Source organism: Homarus americanus, unplaced genomic scaffold (assembly GCF_018991925.1).
Source record: "Homarus americanus isolate GMGI-L3 unplaced genomic scaffold, GMGI_Hamer_2.0 scaffold19318, whole genome shotgun sequence".
Taxonomy (NCBI): Eukaryota; Metazoa; Arthropoda; class Malacostraca; order Decapoda; family Nephropidae; genus Homarus; species Homarus americanus.
Genome location: NW_024732238.1, coordinates 6,153,067 through 6,180,745, shown reverse-complemented (window position 1 = coordinate 6,180,745; position 27,679 = coordinate 6,153,067). Strand labels below are relative to the sequence as shown.

The 27,679-nt window shown below is 41.1% G+C and overlaps 2 protein-coding genes across 6 annotated transcripts in view; one reads left to right on the top strand and one right to left on the bottom strand.

Annotated features, from left to right (window-relative positions):
- Positions 1-22,811, bottom strand: part of LOC121868394 (organic cation transporter protein-like) — a 43,866-nt gene extending 21,055 nt beyond the window's left edge. The window contains exons 1-9 of one of the 5 annotated variants that reach the window (XM_042368986.1): positions 22,773-22,811; positions 10,580-10,896; positions 8,381-8,497; positions 8,055-8,160; positions 6,701-6,804; positions 4,242-4,396; positions 3,682-3,850; positions 2,915-3,011; positions 2,460-2,590 (exon numbers count right to left, since the gene is read on the bottom strand). In XM_042368986.1, coding sequence (XP_042224920.1) covers positions 2,460-2,590; positions 2,915-3,011; positions 3,682-3,850; positions 4,242-4,396; positions 6,701-6,804; positions 8,055-8,160; positions 8,381-8,497; positions 10,580-10,716 — 1,016 coding nt within the window. In that variant the 5' untranslated portion in view covers positions 10,717-10,896; positions 22,773-22,811. The other 4 variants (XM_042368985.1, XM_042368987.1, XM_042368988.1 and 1 more) reach the window with 4 other exon arrangements.
- Positions 22,812-27,514: 4,703 nt separating this feature from the next.
- Positions 27,515-27,679, top strand: part of LOC121868391 — a 42,553-nt gene continuing 42,388 nt past the window's right edge. Inside the window, exon 1 of the mRNA XM_042368977.1 lies at positions 27,515-27,658. Within this exon, the coding sequence (XP_042224911.1) occupies positions 27,637-27,658 (22 nt within the window). The 5' untranslated portion in view covers positions 27,515-27,636. The remainder of the gene's footprint in view (positions 27,659-27,679) is intronic.

The window sequence follows — 27,679 nt, the reverse complement described above, 5'->3', positions numbered from 1 at the left end:
CCAGCTTTAGTATGAGTCCACCAATACATTAATCGGTTCTAGGGCTTAAATTCCTTACTATTTTAGTAAATATCAAGAAGTTTATACTATTCAATAATTTTAAAAGTTTAATATTCAATTTTTTAGTCATTTTAACAATTATTGAACATAATTGAAGGTAAAGTGACTAGTTTAATATGCGGCATCCAGCCTCTTAACACAGCAAACAGGAGTTAGTCTCTCTCTGTTTTCACTGGAGGTAACATCTTGCTTGAGACTCTCTTCAACTAAATGCTTTTTTCTGTGTTTCCAAGCAAATTATTGGTCATTTTGAAATATATTTTACATATTGACAATATATAATGCAGTGCCGTGTTGATATAAAGAAAATAATCTTGAAATACACCAAGAGAACTAAAATTTTATGGATGAAATGGTGCCATGGGGTGACTTCTCTTCCACCCCAATGCCTTTTCTTCCTTCTCCTCCACCCCCATTCTAATTCCAATCATCATCATCATCATCATCATCATCATCATCATCATCCAGGAGCCTTCTACATACACACCTCAAAGTAAGTGAACTTTTCTACCATTTTTGTTGAATTTAGGAAATTTTCGGTGAGCTGGAACCAATTACCCAAAAACCCATTGAAACAATGGTTTCGGTTAACGAACTTTTCGGTTAACAAACGACCTTCTGGAACGGATTGAGTTCGTTAATGGAGGGGTCACTGTATTGGGTAAATTTTAAGTTTTGGTCATCCCTGTACTTTGACATGCAGACTATGTTTTGATTTTTCTGGTGGTTTGCAATGTGTTTTGAACGATTTAGACCTTCATTTCTATCGGAAATACTAGCTTTGAGTTACCATCCCCCCTTGCCGATGTATGTTAAGCTAACCTAACCTAACATATGACCTGATATTTTCTTATGTGATCGAAAAATGTTTTGCGACAGAAATCCCGCAGCGATAATTTGTCTTATTGCTTAAAGTACTTAATCCCATAGTTAGAATCTTATGGTTCCTCAGATGACCAAAACCAAAATAATTCCAATATTGTTTGGAATGTGTTGTATGGGCAGCTAATATCCATTGAATTAGTTAATGTGCTTAGTAGTATTTATATATTCAATATAGCATTACTGTGTTGCACAGTAAAGCACAATTAATTATCTAATAATGTTAATTTACATAGCCGATTAGCCGAGAAGGTTGGACAACTACTTCCAGGGTTCATTAAGGCAGATGAAAGAAATTTACCAAAAGTAGATGTCATTATGATAGTAGAGTACAGTATTATCGAGAACTCGGCCATCCAGCTATGAAGCACGTTAAATTACATCTGTCATCTGATCATCTCAAGCCCATTCCCTGGCCATGATCGTCCCTAGTCCTTCCACAACATTAAATATAGACATCAGTGACAAAATTTACATTTTCCAGACATGAATTAGAGAACATTGATGAAAACTTCATTGTTGGAGTTATCGGTCTTTTGCATCATTTTGGCACCCAGCAAGTAAATACAAACGATAATACTTGAGCAGTAATTTATTTTAACCTAAAAATAAGGTATGCTTGTGCATATCAACATTGTACAGTGGGGTATGCTATAACGAATCTAATTGGTTCTAGAACCTGGTTCGTTATAGCATTCGTTCGTTATAGGATTAATCCGTTCCAGGCCCCCAAATACAACCACTTAACACTGAAAAATATGATATAAAATTGTAAAAATTGTAAAAAAGTGCATAAATATGCATCTAAACCCCTGAAATAAAGAGTATCATTAATGCTTGTAATAAAAAAACAATAAATTAGTAAAAAAAAAAAAAAAATTTTTTCTTAATAATGTTCGTTGTAGGAGTTTCGTTCGTTATAGCATTCTCAATTTTATAGGTAAAACCGTTCGTTATAGGAATATTCGTAGTAGGATCCGTTCGTTATAGCACACCCCACTGTATATGGCCACAAGTCCTGTATTTCTGCTGGTAACAACACATACACCACAGCTGGCTGCCTCCAGGCTCCCACTCTGCGGCTCGCACTAGTCAGTGACATGACAAACAATCAGAGCTTTTCACAGTCACGTGACTTTTTAGCAGCTTTAACCCTTATTTTTTACACTTTTTGGCCTAATTTATTTTAAAATATCATTACCATAGTGAATTTAAGCGTTTTCTTTACCCATCTTACAAAAAAATTCCGAACGTCAACTCGTCCATTGGGAACCTGGATGTTATTCATTTTACAGATTATGTTGGCTATTTGTCCAGTTTTCTGGGATTATTCCTTGATCTTGGGTCATACAGCTTGTTAACTTAGGCTGTGGTGTTGACGACAACCAGCCTTCAACATGAGGAGCAACCATTACATCTATTAATGAACTATGTAAATTAAATCTTACATTAATTTTCATTTGAGAGCAATCATAATATTAAATTGTTTGTAACTCTTAACACAACATCTCTCATACCAATTGAAGAAGAGGTTGATGGTCTTCTTGCGTAGGTTTGGGTAACGAAAGAGGTCAAAGAAGTTGCCCTTCCCGCCATCCTTACCCACACCCGACACTTCCAACGCTTGCAACATTGCATCCTCTGTCACCTGTGGGTTCACCCCTCATTTTTAACACATGTAAAAAACATCAATTGTACATTACACACCTCTTATGTAAAAGTTTATTAAAGTTCAATATTATCAAACATGGTTAATATACTGTATAATGAAACTGACATGGAATTAAATGTTTTAGTAGAATATGTAGCTATGAACTATTTTGTAGACCTTTCCAGGGATTTCAAAATTTAATGGTAGTGAAAGAAAATGTTTGATATGCAGATGATATTGTTTTTATTGCAAACACTGATCAACAAATCGATGGGTAAAGAAGGATATGGGCTGATAACCACTGTATCACGAGCCACCCACCTCTTTCTTGTTGACTTTGGCAGCCTTCTCCAGAATGATGCGAGCCTCAGATATCCTGCCCTTGGTGATGAGCCAGCGAGAGGACTCTGGGATGATCCTGAGGGAGAACTCTTTTTATCTGTATCTTACTACAGATTATACACACATGCAGGCACCTACTTGTGCATACATGCAGACACCCATCCCCCCTAGTGTGCAAATATAAAATCTTAATTTTTCCGGGATATAATTCAGCATTCAAATTCATTAAATAACTAGCTTCCATTTACACTGTCCATAAAAATAATATATGTAGGACACCTCCAAATGCTGCCTACCGGTATATTTGTAGTTATTATGTTATTCCTCTCCCACATTTGTCTGGGGTGTAATAATAGCTGGTCTTTAATTTATCAGAAGTGCTGGTTCTTTTCAAGAATTCACTAATGCTCGAAACACTACAACTTCAAAGAAGAAGAGTTTACAATAAGAGAAAATGGCAAGTAGAAGTACCCACATAATGTACACTTGTATGTGTCCTTGGCTGCAGTAGTAACAGTGACTTACCAGTATAAAGAGTGACTACCAATATTTTTGGAGTAAGAGTTGTAATCTCTTGGAATAAATTGTCAGAAAGTGAGTGTGAGAGCTCATTTAATACCAGACTTGACCAACACTACTACAGTACTGTATCTATATTCTCGATCTAATGCCCAGAACCTGACAATTTTGTGTAAGAGAGACATAACTGACTGCCCAACCAATACTAAGAGTGTGACGTCACATACCAGTAGTAGGGTATAAAAAGCAGTGCCGGGAGAGTCATGCTGATCTGGAGCCAGCGCCAGGAGGTTATACTCCAGGCTAAGGCGGCGGCAGTAAAGAAGCCCAGCGTGTAGAAGGCTTGAGCCAGCACCCCCACCAACACCCGCCGCTTCTTGCCAACCAGCTCCATGGCTGTAAGTGATTAGGAGTGTGTTAACCTGAGGCTAGTGGAGCAGCTGTGTGAACTTTTTTGGGAATAATTTAACTCTTGGAATAACTTGCCAGAGTGTGAAAACATTGGTGCAAGTCCAGGTACATTCTGGGTCAAGTCATACTTTTTCTTTTATCCTCTTTGCCCAATACTTGCCAACAGTGCATAAAAGACATACTGTAACCATCACCCAAGTGTCTAACAGGCCCATCAGTGGCAAAACAGATAAGATAAAGTAAAGATAACCTATCCCAAATTAACCTTACTTATTCACCATAACTAAGCTTACTAATCCTAACTTATCGAAACTTACTTAACCCAACCTTAGTAAACCTGTCACCTACCCATAACACCTTCCCTTCCGTCACTCACCCATGACATAGGCGACGAGGAAGACTCCTTGGAGAGAGGCACCAAGGATGAACCTTAGGATGGTGAGGACATAGTAGTCTGGGATGACAGCTTGACCCAGCCCAACCACCACCATCAATACCAGGGCGGAGAGGAAGACTGGCTTACGTCCAAACCTGTCAAGACACGTAGTCATCACCACCATAGTGCATCAACATTCTTGTGTACAGTACATTACGCAAAAACACAGGTTCTTGTCCTAACCTTCCAGACCACATTTTTTGCATCTGGCCCCAGTTAGGCAACGTTTTTTATTCATGTCTATAGTAACTAAACATGCTTTTATAAGTGTTGATGAAATTTGGACAACATTTTAATAGGACATTGGGATCACATACATATTATAGCACCTGGAAGGTTATTAGGTTTGATTAGCATTTGGTTGGTAAACCTTAAGGTTCAGGTACATTCAGGAGCCGGTGCATGTCCAGTACTTGCCAACAGTGCATAACAGAGACGTGACCAATCGCCCAAGTGGCTAATGAGCCGATCAGTAGTGAAAAGGATAAAAGTAAGGTGAAATAAACTGGGAAAAGGGTGGCACAGAAATTGTTTTGGGTTGACAACTCAAACTTAACATGTACAGTACAAGTGTTAAAAGGAAAGTGCACAGGACTATTACTTTTTTGTGGTACAGTATATGCACCAGGGATAAGTACCTGTAGAAACATGTAAGTTTGTGTTCTTGCATATATTAAATAGACTATGAGGATGTCACCATTGGCATCAGACATGCATACAGGCACTCACCCTTGTCTTAAAATATGCCTTAACTACTTGATCGCACATTTTGTTCCTACCTGTATACATTCATCTGTCGTCGAAATGTGCATTAGTAAATAAAAATGAAGTTTACGGTGCATATCTGCATTGCAAAGGGGCATTAAATCAAGGAGCGTAAAATATGGCAGTGGCTGGCAGTTCAGCACTGGGCATGATGTCATGCATGCATGACTTCATATACATGATGACACAGGCCAACTAGGGTGCTGATGTAGAGGTTTCTAGGAGACTTCGTAAAAATGTGTCTCATCCTCTCTTTGAGCCATGCATTCCTCCAGGATGGCTATTTTTGCTTGATGATTTCATATGTGATTGCTCTTTCTCAATCCATCTTCAACCCCTGAGGTATTGAGTACATCCTCCTAGGTGTTACAGCTGCAAGCTTCTCCGAGACCACCAACGAAGACATTATGGAGGTGATCAGGGATCCTGAGGTGACTGCCGACGAGATGTTGGAAGACGATGACGTCAGTGAAGATGCAGGTGGTGCGTCAGCCCGAGAAGAACACAAGTTAACACATGGTAATGTTAAGGATGCCATCGAGTTTTCAGAGAAACTGAAGCTCATCCTTTCCAACGACCCTGACAATCAACGGTATGAAGTCTTCAATAACCATCTACAGCAAGGTATGGAGCAGTACATCACGAGGTATCACAAACACGTCAACACTAGCCATCAGCGTAACATCACAGACTTCTTCGCCCGCAACCCACCACAGCCAGCCCAAGTCAGTGATAGTGACAGTGATGTTGACTTTGAGGGATTTGTCAGGGAGGCCCTGACAACTGTGGTGGATAGTGAAAGTGATTCACCTGAGGGCCACTAATCTGCCCTCTGCCTCGGAACCAGCCACCATCCACATATGCCGACCCATCTCTTCTACTAACGTGAGTGTTTAACACCTTTATTTGTACAGTTGTGTAGTTTTTTATTTAGATATTATGTGTGTGTGCATACCATCATAAAGTTAAGATACTATTTTTACTACGATGTACGTATTATGTCGGCAAAAAGTGGAGTTTGAGGGTCGGCCCAGTCTCTATTTCAATTAATCCCATATGTTCTGTTATTTCATTTACGCGATTCTCGTTTTACGCGGGCCTCAACGGGTTCAATTGACCGCGTAAATCCAGATTATACTGTGTGTGTATATATATATATATATATATATATATATATATATATATATATATATATATATATATATATATATATATATATATATATATATATATATATATATATATATATATATATATATATATATATATATATATATATATATATATATATATATATATCCAATCCAAACAGTATTGAGACTCCAGGCATCTGAAAGAATACAGTACAAAACATCAGGTGAAGGCCAACCTAACCCATCCCAACTGATAAATGAACGCATTTGAGGTTATTGCTCGTTTCCTATACCACTGGACCTTGATACTTTTTGGATTGGCTGTACAAGGAGGTTCGGATATGGTGGTGGACGGGAATCAGTTTACCTTCTGGTCACCACAACAGTGTGACACACTATTACAGAAGTCATAAAAAGGGCTGGACTCCACCTCCCTCCACCATCAATACCACCTAAGGTTCGGGTCAGTGTCGAAGAAAGGAGGTGTGGAAGATGACCTACCTATCGGAGAGGTCACCAAACAGGTAGGAGCCGACGAGCATCCCCACCATGAAGACAGACTGAACTGTAGCTCTCAGCCAGGCCCGCTCACACACCAGTTGGTACTGTAACACTACACTTATTTTACCAAACTTTTATTACTGTTACATCCACACTGCCACTTTTGCAGGACAATAAACAGACAGCAGATATTATACTCTAAATGAACACTTGAAATCAATGTTCACACAAAATACATTGGATAACATGCCAGCACCTAGGAGGATGTACGCAATACCTCAGGGGTTGAAGATGGATTGAGAAAGAGCAATCACAGATGAAATCATCAAGCAAAAATAGCCAGCCTGGAGGACTGCTTGGCTCAAAGAGAGGATGAGGCACATTTTTACGAAGTCTCCTAGAAACCTTTACATCAGCACCCTAATTGGCCCGTGTCATCATGTATATATGAAGTCCTGCATACGTGACATCACGCCCAGTGCTGAACTGCCAGCCACCGCCATATTTTACGCTCCTTGATTTAATGCCCCTTTGCAATGCAGATATGCACCGTAAACTTCATTTTTATTTACTAATGCACATTTCGACGACAGATGAATGTATACAGTTAGGAACAAAATGTGCGATCAAGTAGTTAAGGCATATTAAAGACATAAGGGTGCCTGTATGCATGTCTGATGCCAATGGTGACATCCTCATAGTCTATTTAATATATGCAAGAACACAAACTTACATGTTTCTACAGGTACTTATCCCTGGTGCATATACTGTACCACAAAAAATTAATAGTCCTGTGCACTTTCCTTTTAACACTTGTACTGTACATGTTAAGTTTGAGTTGTCAACCCAAAACAATTTCTGCGCCACCCTTTTCCCATATATTACCGGTAAGGATTCCATAAATATTTTGGTTGGTATTATGAATTATATAAAACACAAATATATGGTTCATATTTGCATTGTAAAGAGGCACATTAGATGAAGGAGCGCAAGCTATGGCAGTGGCTGACAATCCAATGGCGGCATGACGTCAGTACTTATGCCCCTATGTAAATTTGTCAGAGACTTGGTAAAAATATGGTAATTAAACGAGGTAGTGAATGAGACTTGCACTCCAGTGAGAATGCTACTCAGAATACGTCTAGCTCAAGGAAAAGTGCCTGAGTCTGGAAATCACCCAACGCCGCCCCAATACTCGAGGGGCTGAAAACTATAGAACAATCACCTTAACATTATATATCTGCAAACTGAGAAACTCTGTGAGGGTTGCTATCATCCATCACATGACAGAATATGGTGGCCGTTAGGTAAATTAGATATAATCACATGCGAGTGCTCCCACCCTAGAACTCACGTCAATGACAGCACTGGTCTGGTACTTGGACGTGTCATAGACAATGGCATCACAATTCAATTTCTGGCTATCATTGGGACGTGCTGGTGGCTCCAAAGTTACGTCACTGTAAGATAACAAATAATTAGATAGTCACATTCTGCTGAGGTAGCTCGTGGGTCAATGAACTAAATACTGCATGTTCATCTAATGAACTTCTACTACTACTAAAACTAATTATATACTGTTAGCTGCTAAGTTTAAGAAAGCAAATTACTGTAATTCAATGTCACATGGCTTCTCCCCATATTTATATACAGTATATTGTGTATAGATGACATACACACCTCCACATGTGGCACTGGTCATAGCCCATCTTCTGGTCGTCCCAGGGCAGCGACACATTCTTCATAAGATCATCCAGAGGAAAGGTGGCGTTGTCGCTCTCCCATGGCAGTCGACACCTGGCCAGGTAAACAAACATCACAGGCTTTGTTGACGTTACAATAATTGTTCTATACGGCCACTATCACAACTGATGATGAATAGGAGAGAGAGGGCGGATAAGGAAAAAGAGAAGAGGGAAGAGAGAGTGGGGAGTAGATATAGTGAGAGGGTAGAGAGAGAGATAGAAACGGGGAAGAGAGTGGGAGAGAGAGAGAAAATGAAATATGAAAATTATAGATGGCAAAATTACAATACAATAAAACCAAGGGCGAGGAACTGTGGCCCTCAACCATTCTTAAGTTCAGTGTTTGTTTGTTTGTTTTTAAGGGGAGACTGAGAGGGCCCGGGGGCAGTGCCGGATTAACCATGAGGCACTGGCCTCAGGCCCCCCCGACTCTAAGGGGCCCCCAAATCCAAACATTCTCGAAGTTGAAGCGTATAAAACATGAACTGCGTTCAACGATGTCCTAGCAACGTCTCAATTCTCTGTCTCTTATGAACATTGAATGTGTTATTTTGCAGAAGCTTAATATTGATGAAATCATTGATAGATTTTGTTATATTTTGTTCTTGCTATATATATATATATATATATATATATATATATATATATATATATATATATATATATATATATATATATATATATATATATATATATATATATATATATATATATATATATATTATATATATATACCTTGAGGGTAGCTTAATCCGGCCCTGCCCGGGGGTATAAAATTTTTCGATAGATTTGGATGTAATACACTGTTATAAGGCTAATTTATAATAGCGGAACTGCACAGGGATAATGTTCCAGGGTAAAAATCATACCCATTAAATCTGCATTAACACTGAAAATAAGAGGTGACCCCCACAAAAAATATTCAATCTGACCCTCCGACCTCAAAAGTTTCTCCATCCCAGTGTACGAGGTTTGTTTTCCAGTCCAATGATTGTTGGAACTGTGTTGTTCAGTGTTGAGTTTGTTCTCTGTATGTGAAGCAGGTGTTGCTCATGGGTAGTTCGAATCGAGTCAGTGAGGGATGTAACCGTATGGCTGGTCACTTGGGCCTAGGCTTCATTCCTCTGACCCAGTTGGTCTCCTGCTACCTGTGAGTATTCCATATTATTTATTATTGTTTGTGGTTTATGGTTCCTATGGTGTTATTTGTGTTTTAATGGTGCCTTGTGTAAACTGTTGGTGTGAACTGCTGCACTCCTAGTCTTGTATGTCAGCACGTCAGCTAGGACACTGTCAGCCCTAGCCTCTGTGCTGTTCCTCCCAGGTCCATTAATTATCAGTACTTGTGCCGGTTAGAAGGATAGTTGCTCTCCTGTGCCTTTGTTGAGGAGAGGACACCTATTTACCAACTGCGCCGTGTTGATATTATATACTGTACAAGACCCCACGCTTCACATCTAGTGACTACACTCCCGACATTTGCTCTGACTGGCAGTCCGGAATTTTCATACCTACATATGTTTATGTTGCTCTGTACTGTCTTCATGCCGCTTATCAGTGTAAATACTTGTAAATAGACAGTTTTTTTTACAAATATCCATTATCTTGTTCAATATCCTTGGTAAAAGTGAAACTGTTCCACCTGGCAGTAATCTTTAAAAGAACCAGAGGGCGTAAACATCTAAACCCTCGACACCTACCATTTAAGTACAGTATAACACGTATATGGAAGAAGAATATGCGCTCTATATAGTTTTAACAGAGATAAGGGTAAAATGAACGCTGGAGAGAGAGCTGGATTGACATGAAACTTTAAGAGTGAACTTGATCAATGTGGTCTACACCTGACGTGACATTAATGATCAAAAAACAAAACAGGATATTGCAAGCCATAACTTTCAGGCTGTGTTGATAAAATATTAGACGTACGTGTTGTTTTTTGTTTAAGGTTGCTCAAACAGTCCCTAGTGTCTACCTGCACTGACGGTCTATAGGGAGCAGGTGCGGTCTCCTATCACAGGTTTTAGCCAAAAATTCTTGTCAATGTTTAAAAATACGGTTTGACGCCTGACAAATTATGCGCGTGCACGTATGTGTATGTGTGCGCGTGTGTGTGTTTGTCTGTAAGACTTACCTGTGGTCGACACGGGCACCTAGGAACACCCAGGCCAGCTTCTGCATGGCAACGATGATGGTGGGAAGTGACAGAAGCACGAACATCCCCTGCTGGTATCTCCCAAACTCTCCTATGTGTTCTAGGAACTTCTCCATCCTGCCTCTCACTGCTTCTCCTCACTCGTAAACTCTCTTATCAACTTTTCTGTGTTATACCTCAGTCACAGTCCACTGTCTCCCCAGTTCTTTGGTTTAGTCGCGGTAACTTAAAACACAGTGTCCATAAAACCTTTCATTTTACTGCACATTCATGGTGGTGACATTCATTTTCTATTCCTGAAAGGCAATTTTTTTTTAGTTGTAATGTTTACACAATTCTCGTTAAAAAGGATGATGCGCGTGTTAGAAGCATAAGATGACTGTTCAAATAGTGGTTATCTCAAGTGAGTTGCTTCTTTACACTCATTAAGTTATGTAAACAAAGTGTAATAAATGCCGTGTGTGTGTGTTTTCTTGTACGTCTGTTCGAGATCTAAGACTATAGTTTTGAAGATAGATATGAAATTTGGCAGGGAGGCATCACAAAAATTTTGACCTAGTCCCAGGTTATTGATCTGAATTTCTGCTTCATTTACACACAATTGCAGGATCTCAGTTGCTTCTCTTACTTTGACAACACAACATACACGTTATATTGTTTCTCACTATTGATCTTTTTTATTTTTTTCTATTTATTTATTTATTAATACATTATTATTATTATTATTATTATTATTATTATTATTATTATTATTATTATTATATTACTCTTATTTTATTATATTTTTTATTTTATTATTATGACTATTATTATTATTATTATTATTATTATTATTATTATTATTATTATTATTATTATTATTATTATTATCATTATTATTATTATTATTATTATTATATCTTCGCCTCCAAGGCCCATGTGGGTCATTGACCTGTGCCCTGGTGGGCTAATCTCGTAAAAAAAAATCTTCAGTTTACACGAGAGTATGCGAACAACCTAAAAAAATAATACATAAATAAAATTAATAAATATTGAAGTGATAACCGTCGTAACATTATGAGATGTTCTTAGTACCACCATGCTATTGTACTATTCCAGATGATACTAAATGTTATATAGCCTAATACTTCCTTGAGATAAATGTATAGTATATATCAGGTGCCTAAAAGAGAGCTCAGGTTCTCAACTGGCTCAGCCATGTTAATATTATTATTATTATCCACTCTGTATCTGTATTTTTTTTTCTGGCTAAATTAACTGTTTCAATTCAATTCAATGCTTTTGAGGAAAAAACGGTAACGCGCATAACTCTCACCAATATGTCAAGGGTTCGAGCCTCGGCCCGGACACACGTGAGAAGGGTGTTATCCAGTGTGACCCTCACTACCAAACACCACAGGTAGGTCCCGGTTTCCTCCTGTACTTGCACTGGATAAACCGCCCAAACGGCATAAAACCGTTTTGGCAGTCCTTTACAAGGTTGTTTCGTAGTAGGTGTTCCATCATGGCATCTCTAACACCGGATAGACCGCCCAAACGGATAGTAAGCTGATAAATGGCGAATATGATAAAAACAACAACATAACAATGTGTATCTCAGTGCGGTAAGAGTTGAGCAATGAACTACCATTATCACTCAAAATCCGATGCTACTGGTCACTGTACCACACGGTCACACTACGGCACCTCACCGTCACACACCACCTGGTGACCCCATGACTACGTGAGGTCTGTCATATTAACACCCGAGGACGAGTTACTACACCACGTGAACACCACACCACTGGGTGTGTCCACGAACCAGTCCAGGCCGGGGCCATCAACTGTAAACTATAATAATTTTATGTTCAATTCATGTTCCTACTTCTTTCAGTAATGAAAGCTTTTGTTGAACGACCCGGTTTCATGACAAAACCCCAACGGACAAAACCCCAACGGGGTTGTCATTTATCAACACTAATCTAACCTAACCTAACCTAAAAGTGTTTTATTTTATATTTTATATATGAGACTGGGGTTTTGTCCGGTCACCAAACGACCCACCCACCCCATGTCTTTGTATGCAATAAGTCATTTTTGTCCAATGTATATTTTCAGCCTTCGGGCTGCCGACTTTTTCAATAAACCGTTAATTATTATTATTATTATTACTGTGTGAGACACTAACACCGTTACCACCACACTGTGTGAGACACTAACACCGTTACCACCACACTGTGTGAGACACTAACACCGTTACCACCACACTGTGAGAGACACTAACACCGTTACCACCACACTGTGAGAGACACTAACACCTTTACCACCACACTGTGTGAGACACTAACACCTTTACCACCACACTGTGTGAGACACTAACACCGTTACCACCACACTGTGTGAGACACTAACACCGTTACCACCACACTGTGAGAGACACTAACACCGTTACCACCACACTGTGAGAGACACTAACACCTTTACCACCACACTGTGTGAGACACTAACACCTTTACCACCACACTGTGTGAGACACTAACACCGTTACCACCACACTGTGTGAGACACTAACACCGTTACCACCACACTGTGTGAGACACTAACACCTTTACCACCACACTGTGTGAGACACTAACACCTTTACCACCACACTGTGTGAGACACCACCACACTGTGTGAGACACTAACACCTTTACCACCACACACACTTACCACCACACTGTGAGACACTAACACCGTTACCACCACACTGTGTGAGACACTAACACCGTTACCACCACACTGTGTGAGACACTGACACTGTGAGACACTACCACCACACAGTGTGAGACACTAACACCTTTACCACCACACTGTGTGTGAGACACTAACACCGTTAACACCTTTACCACCACACTGTGTGAGACACTCGTTACCACCACACTGTGTGAGACACTAACACCGTTACCACCACACTGTGAGAGACACTAACACGTTACCACACCGTTAACACCACCACACTGTGTGAGACACTAACACCACAGAGACACTAACACCTTTACCACACTGTGTGAGACACTAACACCTTTACCACCACACTGTGGAGACACTAACACCGTTACCACCACACTGGAGACACTAACACCATTACCACCACACTGTGTGAGACACTAACACCGTTACCACCACACTGTGTGAGACACTAACACCGTTACCACCACACTGTGTGAGACACTAACACCGTTACCACCACACTGTGAGAGACACTAACACCGTTACCACCACACTGTGTGAGACACTAACACCGTTACCACCACACTGTGTGAGACACTAACACCGTTACCACCACACTGTGTGAGACACTAACACCGTTACCACCACACTGTGCGAGACACTAACACCGTTACCACCACACTGTGTGAGACACTAACACCTTTACCACCACAACATGTGACACTACAGCACTAAGTAGTGCTCACCACCACTCTCTTTACCACTACTAACTCAACTTGAAGCATGCAAGGTGCTTCACTCGCCTTGCTCTGACCCTCGCCCCACCCTACCCAGGCACCCACCCACCCACATCCAACCTGGCATCCCTCCATCGGCTCCCTGGCACTGTTCCCGCCTACTTTGCCAACCAACGTTTACGCATTTGGTCTGTCCATGTGCCAGACCAAATATCGGTATCACCCGGGGTCACACAGGATCACTGGTTCCAAATTATGTGTTCCACTTTCATAAATTTAATAATATAATTGAAATAATAATGTGATAACCTTTACAGAAGAGTAGCTTCATCATTTTGCTGCACATAAACTACTTTTTGTTTTTATCGCTATTGCTCGTATATCGGGTAGAACCATATCTTGTGGTGTGGCCATTACGAAGCCGGAAAACCACTACACCCATACAATGATATGAATTTTTTCAATTACTTTAGCAGTGGTTATGTTTACTTCTGCAGTTATTATTTTAGGTGTGGAGTCTATATTATTACTTCAGTCTACTGCTTAATCCCAAGTTAGTAACCTCTTTTGTTGCAAGAATTTGTTATTCACGGTGAAAGTTTTATTTTCAATTAATATATCATAATAATCACATAATAAATTTCCAGGTATGACTGAAATCCTGACCCTCAAAATAACGACCAGGGTGGACTGCATATGCATTAGCCACTGCTTTGATGAGGAAACAACCAAGTTGTCACCACGGAAAACTTTGCTCCGGACAGCTGAAGTCAGAAAACATGGTTGTTTCCTAATTGGATAATTCCAAAATGAAAATTAAGGTAGACAACTCACTGAGGCATAAGAACGCAGACACTACGCTGAATATCATAGCTAGTAAAGTGACTCATTTGATCGATAAATATATATCCAAGACCAAACCCAGTGCCTCTAGGAATACAAGGAGACCTCTACACATAAACCATGCGGCGGTCGAATGTTCAATTCTCCTTCCTTCAAATATATCTTTATACAGACACTTTCTATTCCTTGTACTCTACTCGGGTTTCCAACTAGTTCTGCTGGTATGGAATTCTTAATGTGTATATTGATACCCCTCTTATACCTTCACCCGAATAGAGATGAAATCCCTTATATCCAGACAGTTTAATCAGGTCGCCTTTCCTGTCCCCAGTCTCCTGAAGGGTAATTATGTCAATATTATTTTTAACTGTAAAGTAATTTACAATGAAATACAAAACTCGTGTCGCGAAATCTGGTGAAAACATATGCCGAAGGGCTAAACTTTTGGTAAGCTCGGCCTTGTGGTAGGGGGCTCTCATAATGTTTCACGAGTTATATTTAATCTTCGGACAAAACCGCGACACGACTTTTGTCTTTGATTGTACATCTGTCACTCTATTTCGTAGACCATTAACATTCCAGGGCATTATCTTAAGGCTAGCTAGATCCATTATTAATATTTACACTATTTATATCCTTTCCAATCAAATTCTTCAAGAAGGCCACATCCTGCATATGGCCTCAAATTGGTCAGATTTAAAAAAAAATCCCGCAGGGGGCTTACAGTACCCAGCTGTAAAGGCTCCCCCCCCCCCCATCCCCTTCAGGTGGAGGGCCGCTGTAGTGGATTCCTCCCCTACAAACGCTGTTTGTCGCTGAGTAGCCGACCCTCTTTGAATTCCCCAGCCTGCGCCTTCGTGGTCAAGGTCGGCAACCAGCGCCACCTAACATAACTAAGGTCAACTATCAAGTCACGCCTACCTCCGCTATATAAGACCTCACCCCGCCGTGACCTACCTCTTTTTGAGTAGCCGACCCTCTTCGAATTCCCCAGCCTGCGCCTCGTGGTCAAGGTCGGCAACCAGCGCCGCCTAACATAACTGAGGTCAACTATCAAGCCACGCCTACCTCCGCTATATAAGACCTCACCTCGTGGTGACCTGTCTCTCATTCTACCTACAGCCACCAGCAAGCAACACCTCCTCTTCCTCCGCTCCTGCCTGGGGGCTCCCCCTCTCGCCGGCGACTATGGCGCTCTACAAGCTGCCTGTCGTCCTCTGAGCACCCTCACCATCCAGCTCTCTCTACATCACGCTCAGACTCACGCTGCCACCCCCCATCACCAAGCTGCATTGTACATCCAATACAATATGTATACAGAGAGCACATTGTGAGTTTCCTTTCTCCATCCCATCCTGAGTGTAAACCATTATCACATTACCCCACAAATGGTGACCCCCGCACTCACACAGGATGGAGAAGAAATATCTCATAACCCCACAAATGGTGACCCCCGGAGATTCACACTCACACAGGATGGAGGGGAAACGGATCTGCTCCTTTTCCTGCCCCAAGCACCACGTCCTACCGACTCCAACACACCCGTCCTGCCTCAGACGCCGCCCCCGGCCCAGCAGTACCCCCTCCTACTGTCCTGGACCCTCCTCCTGACGCAGACCAACACACCCCTCTTTTCTCCCTCAGGTACTCCCTGCTACTGTCCTGCACCCTGCTGCTGTCATGGACCCTGCTGCTGTCTTGCACCCTGCTGCTGTCATGCACCCTGCTGCTGTCATGGACCCTCTTCCTGACGCGGACCCACACACCCCAGCAGGCGCTACTGAGGACTCTGTACCTGCCGCGAGAGAAGCACCACATTCCTCGCCTCTACAACCCTCCCTCTCCCTCTCTTCTCCCACAGATCTCGTGTATCTAGACAAAGTGTCTCCCATAGCGGCCGGCTCATCCACGCCCTCGCCGTTATGTCTCACATGTGGGATACAAACCTGCCGACAAAAAGTCTCCTGCACCGCCCTTAATGCCTCACATGTGGGATGCAACCCTGCAGACAACAAATCTCCTACACCACCTGGAGGGAAGGGGGAGTATTGTAGTGGATTCCTCCCCTACAAACGCCGTTTGTCGCTGAGTAGCCGACCTTCTTCGAATTCCCCAGCCTGCGCCTCGTGGTCTAGGGTCGGCAACCAGCGCTGCCTAACAAGGCGGAGGTCAACTATCAACCCACGCCTACCTCTGCTATATAAGACCTCACCTCGTGGTGACCTCTCTCCTTTCTACCTACAGCTACCAGCAAGCAACACCTCCTCCTCCGCTCCTGCCTGGTGGCCCTCGCACCAACCAGCTCTCTCTACTCAACGCTTGTAACCATGCTGCCTTCCCAGCACCTAGCTGCATTGTACATCCAATACAATATGTATACAGAGAGCACATTGTGAGTTTCCTTTCTCCATCCCATCCTGAGTGTGAACCAATATCGTATAACCCCACACCGCCACTGTCGAGGTTGATGACCCTCCACAGATACACTCCTATTTCGAACACTGGGTGAGGGCAATTGTGGGAGAATGATCAGAGTAATGAGAAGTGTTGTGTACTAAGCGAGGAGACGATGGTGAGTCAGCCCGTATCATAATGAGGAAAAAAGCGTGGATATGCTGAATTGGCTTGACGTTCACCTAGGCCCCTGACGAAACATAGGCAGTACCTCTCAACTGATCGCCCTAAACACACCAGAGGCATTTTGGTCCAAGCCAGACCTGCAACGCGTAAGTGTGAAAACATTGTTTCGCTGTGGACGTGAAGAATATTAATTGAGTAACTTCTGATGATATGCAGCTTATGTTGTGTTTCTTTTAAGATACTGTACTCATTTGTGTGCTAATTTTAGGTAAATGTATTCATATCTGATAAGTCACTGAACCTTCAGTTTCCCTCTTGTAAATTGATTATTTGTATTTGACAGGTTTGACCGAAATAAACTGTATCGAGTTGACGTGGCAAGTTCATTGATCTCCTTAAGCCCGGGGCGATTATAGTGGTGATACTGGTGGTAGTAGTGTTACTGGTGGTGGTAGTGGAGATAGTGGTATGGTGATGCTGATGATAGTGATACTGGTGGTGGAGATAATGATAATGATGGTGGTGGTACTGGTGAATGGGATTATTGGTTGCGGCACTGGTATACTTTTTACTTTCATCCTCTTCACCACTGACCGGCTCGTTAGCCGCTTGGGCGATCGGTCACGTCTCTGTTACGCACTGTTGGCAAGTACTGGGCAATCACCGGCTCCTGAATATACCTGAACCTGCTCCAGTGTTGGTCAAGTCTGGTCTTGAAAGAGCTCACACTCACTTTCTGGCGGTGGTAGTAGCATAGGTGAAGGTTTATTTGGCGTATGATATATTATTATATAAGATGGAGTGATGGTACTGGAGGGAGGAACGGGTATTAATCGCCGGAGTGTTGGTTATGAGAACTTACGTCAATCCCAGTGTGGCAGTATGCGGCTCTCCCACCTGCGTCAGTAACCGGGAACACTAGCGTGGTGGGAATGGGATTATGTGAAAGCATTAACACTAACTTGACAGCAAAGGCTTCCTGTGGTAATGACGGTCCACTACACGAGGCAGTGCCATTGATGATGTGAGCGGAGATCCTGTCGTTAATCTACCTCCGTCAACTTTGTTTTTAACACTGTTTTCCTTCCCGGGTCCCGGCTCACAGTCGCGCTGACGCCTGGTGACGTGTCGCGCTTCAACACGCGCACACTCGCTTTCTTTCTAGTTCCAGTTGATAGTCAATTTAAATATTTTTATCAGTTACAATAATTCTCTAAAATAGCAAAATATATGTTTAATTATTGTATATTATTACAGTGGGTACAAGGATAAATAGGAGAAGGTATGTACAGTAAAATGTAGGTGTATTAAGAAATCGATGTCTCTGCCGAGGGGAGCAGCAGGGTGCCAGGTTGCCATTTTAATTGCCACAAATACGCAAAATGGGACATTTTCAGGTTAGGGTTTTGGGGGTATTTTCATATGTTAAAGTACAGTTGCCAAAACGGCTAGTAAGCTGATAAGTGGCGAATATGATAAAAAAAAGAACATAAGAATGAAGGAAACTGCAGCGGGCCTATTGGCCCATACTGGGCAGTCCAGTTTACACCCAACCCCTATCGATCACATATCCATCCAACCTATGTTTGAAGCTATCCAGCGTATTCTAGTTAATGTCAATGATGATGTTTGGTAAATTATTCCACTCATCCACTACTCTATTTCCAAACCAATGTTTACCTATCACGTGCCTAAATCTAATTTTGTTTTATTTAAAACCATTGCTACGCAAGGTCGGATCCGGGGGGCGGGTGTCCGGACCCCACTTTTCACCAGAAAATTCCAATACTTTTTCTTTAATGCAGTATTGTACTCAGGCATTTTTGTACTATATAGTAAAAAGTATTTACCATTGACTTCAGAATATCTCCTAATATCAAGGGCGCATGACTTCAAAATGGCCTCAAAATGCTCATTATATTGGCCAGATTTCCCAAAAAATTCTGAGGGATTAGTCTTGTCATTCTCCTCTGAATTCTTTTTAGGGATTATCCATTCAGTAGTACGGAACTGAACTGCGTAATCCAAGTAAGGTCTCACAAGCACAAGATATAGTTTAAGTTTAACCTCGCTAGTCTCGTAATTAACACTCCTTTGTATGAACCCAAGTACTTTGTTAGCCTTGTTTTAAGCAAATTCACATTGTTGACTTGGTTTAAGATTCCTACTTATCATTACTCCTGAATCTTTTTCACAGTCGCATTTTTCTATATTATAGAGGGGTTTTCAAACTATGGGTCCCGACCCTTCAGTGGGTCGCGAAATAAATAAATTGGGTCGCAAAATAAAAATGGGTCGCGAAAAAAAATAAGAAAAAAAAATAAAATGGGTCGCGAAAATAAATAAGAAAATAAAAATAAATGCACCATAATTTAGGCTTGGTTATTGTAATGTACAGTACACAGTCTAGGAAGCGACTGCAAGGAGAGCATTTCCTGATTCTTTCTTTACCTCTCATGTCAGTGTTTGTCTTTGATTTACTCATTTCATATCATTACACTTAGGTTTAATGGGTCGCAATTCAATTTGTTGTTCTGGCTGTGGGTCGCAGTAAAAAAAGTTTGAAAAACACTGCTCTATAACAACGTTGTTCGTCTGATATCTGGTTTCTCTGTTTACGTCAAGACTAATTACTTTACATTTGTCCATATTAAATTTCATGTCATTTTTTAGACCATTCGAATTTTTTTTTAGATCTTCCCGTAGTTTCGCGGAGTCCTCGTCAGATTTAATTACAAGCCCTATTTTAGCGTCATCGGCAAATTTACCTATGTTGCTGTCTACGCCTATATCTATATCGCTTATGTATACAGTATAATAAATAGTAATGGTCCATGTACTGAGCCTTGGGGGTACTTCACTAGTGACGTTACCCCAATCGGATTAGTTCCGTTAATGCTTACGGGCTGTTTCATGTTCTGTAACCACGCCCTAATCCATTTTAGAATATTTCCTGCAATTCCACGAACCTCCACTTTTCGTAGGCAGTAGGTAGCAGGCAGCTATCAAACAGGGAGGTACTACCGTCTTGGAAGATAATGGAAACATAATATATTATCTAATGGTAGACCCTGCTACCATATGGCATCACAAAAAATGTGACGAAGTCCAGGTTGCTGATCTGACTTTCTGCCTCATTTACACACAATTGCAGGCTTTCAATAATTTCTCTTTGTGACAACACAACATAGGCCTACATATATCGTTTCTCACCATTGATTTTTTTTATGGTCCTTTGTTATTATTATTATTATTATTATTATTATGATTATTATTATTTAATATTTTTTTTAATGGTAAAGGCATAGATAATGGCTACCACCAGAAGTTGTTTGTTGATTTTCTTTATTTTTGCTATATTTATTGCTTTGGTGATTTTAAGTATATTAAAAGAAATGACAACTTTCTATTATGATTTTAAATATTTTTTTCTTTACTATATTTCGCGTTACAATTCTCCTTCCGGCGCCATTTTTGTTGTTTACCTCGCTGAATCCTATAAATGATGGTGAACGCTTCCACAAATTCTTCCTTGCCATTGCTGATGTATATCAACCTCAATATTAAGGTAAGTTGTTTAACACATAAATTAACACGATAATGCATAGAATTTGATAGAACCTGACCTAACAAGCCCAACCTATGGCTATGGGTATGTTAGGTCAGGTTCTATTAGGTTCTATGCATTGTCGTTTCCATTTTTGTGTTTAATATCATGTTAGTGTGAAGAAAAATTTCAACCAATTCGGACAATTCCTTCTGGTGGTAGCCGTTATCTACACTTTTGCCGTTTTATTAATTATTATTATTATTATTATTGTGATTATTATTATTATTATTATTATTATTATTATTATTATTATTATTATTATTATTATTATTATTATTATTATTATTATTATTATATTTTCGCCCCCAGGCCCTGATGTGGGTTGACCTGTGCCCTAGTGGGCTAATTCCGTAAAAAAATAAAAATCCAGTAGACATAATATACGACAAACCCAAGTCAGTTAGTTGAGCGTGTATTCTCTCTCTCTCTCTCTCTCTCTTTTATAATTTTCGCCACTAATTAGCTCGGAGCGGTTGGTCTATCTAGTTTAACACTGGACGGATCTATATCTAAACGACCTTCTTATAAGACCTAATAATCTAGTTGTTTTGTTCACCTCACAATGGCCCGAGAACTTCAGTTCATAGTCAACATACTGTACACACCCAGGTTCTTTTCTCAACTAACAAAAAGAGGATATATAACTTACATAAGAGATAAAGAACGATAGGCAAGAATAAGACTATAAAAAATAAAACGATTTAAGAACCTTAGCATAAATATCAAAAGAAAGATTTATATAGCCCTTGTCATATCAATTATGGTCTACCCACCCATCCCATCCCATTGAACACCCTTAGTAAAAAAACAGCAAAAAAATATAGCCCTTAGATTTATTTACAACATAAAATATACAGACCACATCAATAATGAACAGCTACACAAGAAAGCAAACTTCCTAGCCATCAATGGAGAAATACACAACAAAGCCGCAAATATTTGGAACAAAGTGACTGAACTCAACACAGAAACTTACCAAAACTGGATAAATAATATAGATAATGAAGAAATCCAAGAACATCGCTGGTTTAAATCTGCCAGAAAGAAAGTAATTGAACCATCTCCTACCCCAAATATACACATAAAACATTTATAGAGAGAATAAAAGATGAGAGTGACCTACCAGCTCCACTAAAAACCTGCAGGCCTCTCCATACAGTGTACCTTTAGACTTACACAACTAACATTTACCAAACTCATTAGTAATTAAAAAAAAATGTGACTACCCTCCCAGCCACACAAGGACCTGGGAGGGCTCACTAACTCCACCAAAGTAAAAAATCCCACGAAGTAAGAAGTATAATAAGCAGCGCCGTATAAATAAACCAATACTAATACAAAGGTCTGACGACCCGAGGGAGCTAAACAAGGATAAAAACCCAATAGATAAGATTGTTAACGCTCATAGGAGCGTTATTGGTTTGTTGCTGGAGAAATAAACCCTCAACGTTGACGCGTACTATATAATTCGGTCAAAACCTGTTAACGAACATTTCTCATATAACAAATGCTGTTATCTCAGGACATATATTATGAATAATACAATCAATATACAGTACATAGCCTGTTAACATCTTAAATATAACTCGCATGTTATAACTATTGATACAGGAGACAATTGGTATAATATGAACAAATTGCAGTACACAAATATACTTATTAAAGTTATTTAGAGTTTCTTAGCAGACTCTAATACTTCACGATCACTCACGTTTTAGGGTCTAGTGGTCTGAACCAACGTGTAGTCTGTCCTGTAGAAATCAGTAGACTACCCTCGAGGGCAATCTCAGCCCGGAGGCGAGGGCCATATGTTTTCGTATTGAAACACCTCAGCAGATTGGTCAGCAAATTCGTTGTCAACACTATATCTCTTATCTCACCCCCCCCCCCCTCTCTCTCTCTCGCCTAGTTTATCTTATTATGGTTATCCCTCTCTTTCTCTCTCTTCTAGCTTATCTTACTGTGGCGGGAACAAAGATAAAGTGATCTGGTTGAGTCCAGAGTCTTTCTACTCTACTGTATTTCAGTTTCACCACTTTTCTTAAATCCCTAATAATCTTTTTTCACCTCTTATCTCATGACGCCAATGCCAATCCAGTCTCAATTTATGCAGTTTCTTCGTCCCGTTGGGACATATGATACGCGGGTGTCAATTTCAGGGGTCGAAGTGCAACTTTAGGAATTTTTCTGACGGCGGGTCATTAAATGATGCATTTTTATATGTAGATTTCGGGAATAACCATGATTTTGAGATTGGAGATGTCCTACCTACATCAATTTTCATTTTAAATTTGGGGTTTTAGGCCCAAAATACTAAATTTTCCTGTTGGTATCTATCACCGTTGTACTGAAATGAGACGCTGGAAAATCGTATTTACAGTTTTATTTTGTACTGTTTGACAATAGGTATCGAGGTTTTGTATTTTCCTCCTTGTAGTAATGATCGCGAGCAAGAACACAAGGCACACACGGAACCTCTGCATTACAACGACTGACACTACTGTTGCCAACGCGATATACAAAAACGGCTACACAATGCAAACACTATGTACAGACACTTACACACACACACACATACATATGCTCACATACTATACTCTTCACCTCTTGAACTTGGTCAGAGGCCAGGTCCTGCTTGCTCCTGCTCCTAGACATCAGAAGTCTGCTCATCAATTGGGACTTGATCACCCCATCCCTTTTCTCGTGACTGTAGACATGGGCAGCTGCCACTGTGACCACTTTGACACACCTCTTCACACTATGAGTATGAGAAGGCCAGTCTGGCACCTCTATAGGCCTGTGCACAAACTGCTTGACTTGAGCTGTGGTGAGAGAACAGGTGAGGGGGTTGGTTCAGTGACCCTAGTGGTCCAGTCTATCAGCTCTAACAGCTTGGTGGCATCTGGGTTTATGTCAGGTGTTCTCCTGGGCCTGACAGAGTTGTCACCAATCTATGTCTCCTCATCTCCCTCCTCCCTCAACTCCAGTATCCTGTCCACTGCCTCTCTCCTCATCCTCCACCTCATTGCACAGCATGGCCTGCAACACTGCCTCTGGGTGTGCATACCAGGCTGACCTCCTCACAGTGGGCATCACTGTGTCCAGCACCTTCTTCTTCTGACTTCTCAGCAGCTCCAGCTGAATGGGGAGGTACAAACTTGGTTAAGTGCAATAGTAATAAAACTCAATATTTACCAATTACACTTTGTAAATTAGACGATCTCCCACCAATTACATTTCAGGACGCTATCATCCTGCCAAATTCTGAAATAAATATGTTAGGCCTCACCATTTCCTCCAATATGTCCTGGAAATCACACATCCTTAGTATAGCTAAAGCTGCCTCCCAAAAGTTGGGAATGCTGTACAAATGCCGTAGCTACTTCACTCCTGAGCAGTTGCTCCAAGTATATAAGGGATTCATTCGTCCTAACTTGGAGTACTGCTCTCATATCTGGGGTGGCTCTTCTTCTGTCCAACTATTAGATAGGGTGGAACCAAAGGCATTTCGTCTTATTAACTCTCCTCCTTTAGTCAACAATCTATCTTCCCTTTCTCTTCGCCGCAATGTTGCTTCACTCTCTCTCTTTTACAGGTACTTTAACTGGCAATGTTCGGTGGATTTGGCATCCTGTGTACCGCCGGCAAGGCCGTGGGCTCGTAACACACGTCTTGCCCGCGGTGGATGTCGGTCACACGAGAATAACCCGTTATAGTACCTCCTTCTTTCCTCACACAGCCAAACCGTGGAATGCTCTGCCTTCTTCTGTGTTTCCATACTTATACAATCTGTCTCACTTTAAAAAGCTGGTTTTCCGGCATCTTCGTGGTGTAGATTAACACAATATAACCCTTTTCTTCTCTATTTTTAATTTCTTTCTGTTCTTTTTTTTCGCCCCCAGGCCCCGTTGTGGGTCGTTTGACCTGTGCCCGGGTAGGCTAATTACCGTAAAAAAGAAAAGTACACCTCCACTATGAACTCCACTATTAGCTTGAGATTCTTCTTGTGCTTCCCCTTCAGTCCATGCTGAGACACCCACAGTCTGCAAATCCCTAGTGCACTTGCCAGCCACCTGCTATGACAGACTGGTCCAATTTCCAGCAGGGTCAAGTTGTGGGGCAGCTCTCCAGTCCTTTCACTTTTCACTTTTATCCTCTTCACTACTGATCGGCTCGTTAGCCGCTTGGGCGATCGGTCACGTCTCTGTTGCGCACTGTTGGCAAGTACTGGGCATGCACCGGCTCCTGAATGTACCTGAACCTGCTCCAGTGTTGGTCAAGTCTTGTCTTGAAAGAGCTCACACTCGGTGCCGTCACAACACTGTCTGGTAGATTGTTCCAAGAGTTCACAACTCTCACTCCGAAAAAGTTTGCCCTCACAGTTTTCTGGACTTGCGGCTTCTTCAATCTTGAGCTGTGACCCCTTGTGGGGCGAGCGTCCGCCAGCTCCAAGCAAGGACACTCGACTGAGTAGTGCGCCTTGAAATGCTAATTCACCTCAATTAGGTCACCCCTTGCCCGTCTGTAGTATAAGCTAGGCAAGTTCAGGCGCTCCAATCTCTCAGGGTAGCTGAGGTGCCGAAGTGCAGGCACCAGTCTGATGGCCCTCCTTTGAACATTTTCAACCAACTGACAGTCCCTAGCATATCTCGGGGACCAAACCGGGTGACAGTACTCCAGATGGGGAAGCACTTCACTCTTGAAGATCGTTACGAGGGACGGACCGTCTAGATATCTGAACAACCTTCTTATAAGACCCAATAATTTAATTGCCTGATTTACCTTCTTCTCGCAATGGCCTGATGGCCTGGGCAATCCTGTAGCCACAGGACTGGTCTGTAGAGAGGTCCCTCACAACTTCTTCACTCAGCTGGATCAGAGGAGGCCCCACACAGATCCTGGCAAACTTGGAATCTATCTCCAGCCCTGTAGCAGTGTCCAGCATCTCGCCAATCTTGCCACTCCACCTGTTGTTGCTGAGTGTGGGGCCATCCAAGCTGATGATGAGGTGTCTCAGGCTCAACTCCCCAGTATGGAGGTCATATACTAGCCAGACTAGCCTCCTGTCCAGCTTGACCTCCACATAGTGCATTAATTACTTTAACATGAATACTGTATCGATAAAGCAATCATACTACGTGCAAACGAGTGACTGTGTATTGTGCAAACTTGCACAATGTTTAGACATACAATTATGCAAGATAAGAGCGATCTCTGTTGCTTGGCAGACGTACAAATGCTGCAGAAATTATCTATACATAAACATAAAACAGTGAATCAATGCGAAAACTTCTTAACCAAATAGATGTAGCTAAATGATATCCAGTCTTGAAATTAAAGGCATTTCTGAGTTTCTTACATATAAATCTACAGAATTATCACCTGCCAGGTGCATCCTCTTACACCTCGTGACATTGAATCTCAGCAGCCATTTCTTCGACCATTCTTGAACCTCACAGAGATCTTTCTGCAGCTCTTCACAGTCTGTTTGGTTCTTAATTTCCCTAAATAATTTGGTATCGTCCGAAATCATTTGTATGGAGGTGTGTACTGTTTCTGGCATGTCATTTATAAAACAAACAAAAACGGCCCCATACACTACCCTGTGGTACCCCGTTTGTCAAGGGTACATGCACGTGACGATTCGTACCATTAATCACTACACACTACTTGCGGGATAATTGAGGTGCCGTAGTGCAGGCACCAGCTTTGCTCTTTATAAAAAAGGAATGAGGTGATTGATGCTTCTCGTCAAGTACTATCATTGTTGTTTTGATAAGTTCATAAAATAGTGTTCCGTGTTCAATCCTCTACCTGGGTTTTTTTCTGCTTTACTAACACTGTAAAATGAGGATTGTACAAAAGATAGACCAATCGTCCGAATTGCAGACTTAAAGATTTCAGGCAGTAAAAGAAGAAAAAATGGTTAACCATGCAAACTCAGCTTTTCTTTTAAGGGACACAATTGGGCAACTAAATTTGCTTTACACATATTTTCCTAATTTACACAACTTACAGATAAGGTAATCGAAAGGTAATCTTATGAATATATCTGCAATCTTCATATGAAAAAACTTTCAATGTGAAAACATACATTATTCCTGTGAATAATTCTTAAATGAAGTATCAACTCTGCGACTTCCCGTCTTCTGTGTCTGCGCCCGGCAAGTCAAACATGAAATGTTATGGAACATTATTACGTACTTGTTTCTTCAATTAAAAAAAAGTTATACGGGAAACAGCAAATACATTTTTCTAAGGATACCTTACTCATGTTTTCATCGATTTAATGAAAAACTGCAAGCGGTTAGAAAGGAGAGTAAAATCAGATTGGTTTATTTTAGAAGAACTTACACATCTTAATCTCATGCTTTTGCACCATGACGTCACAGTTACATTGCGTTCTGGCGCTTGTGATTGGTCGAGAGGTTTGTTTGGGACTGACATCACAATATGGCGTCGACTAAAACATGTGTGCTCGTTTTAATGTTATAGTTTTTCTTCGATAACTTGACCATTTTTCAATATCATTTTCTGAAACTTCTTGGGACGATTGCTGGATAACCAGTCCATAAATGTCTAAGTTAATGGGGCGAGGTAAGGATTGGTTTTCCCTAA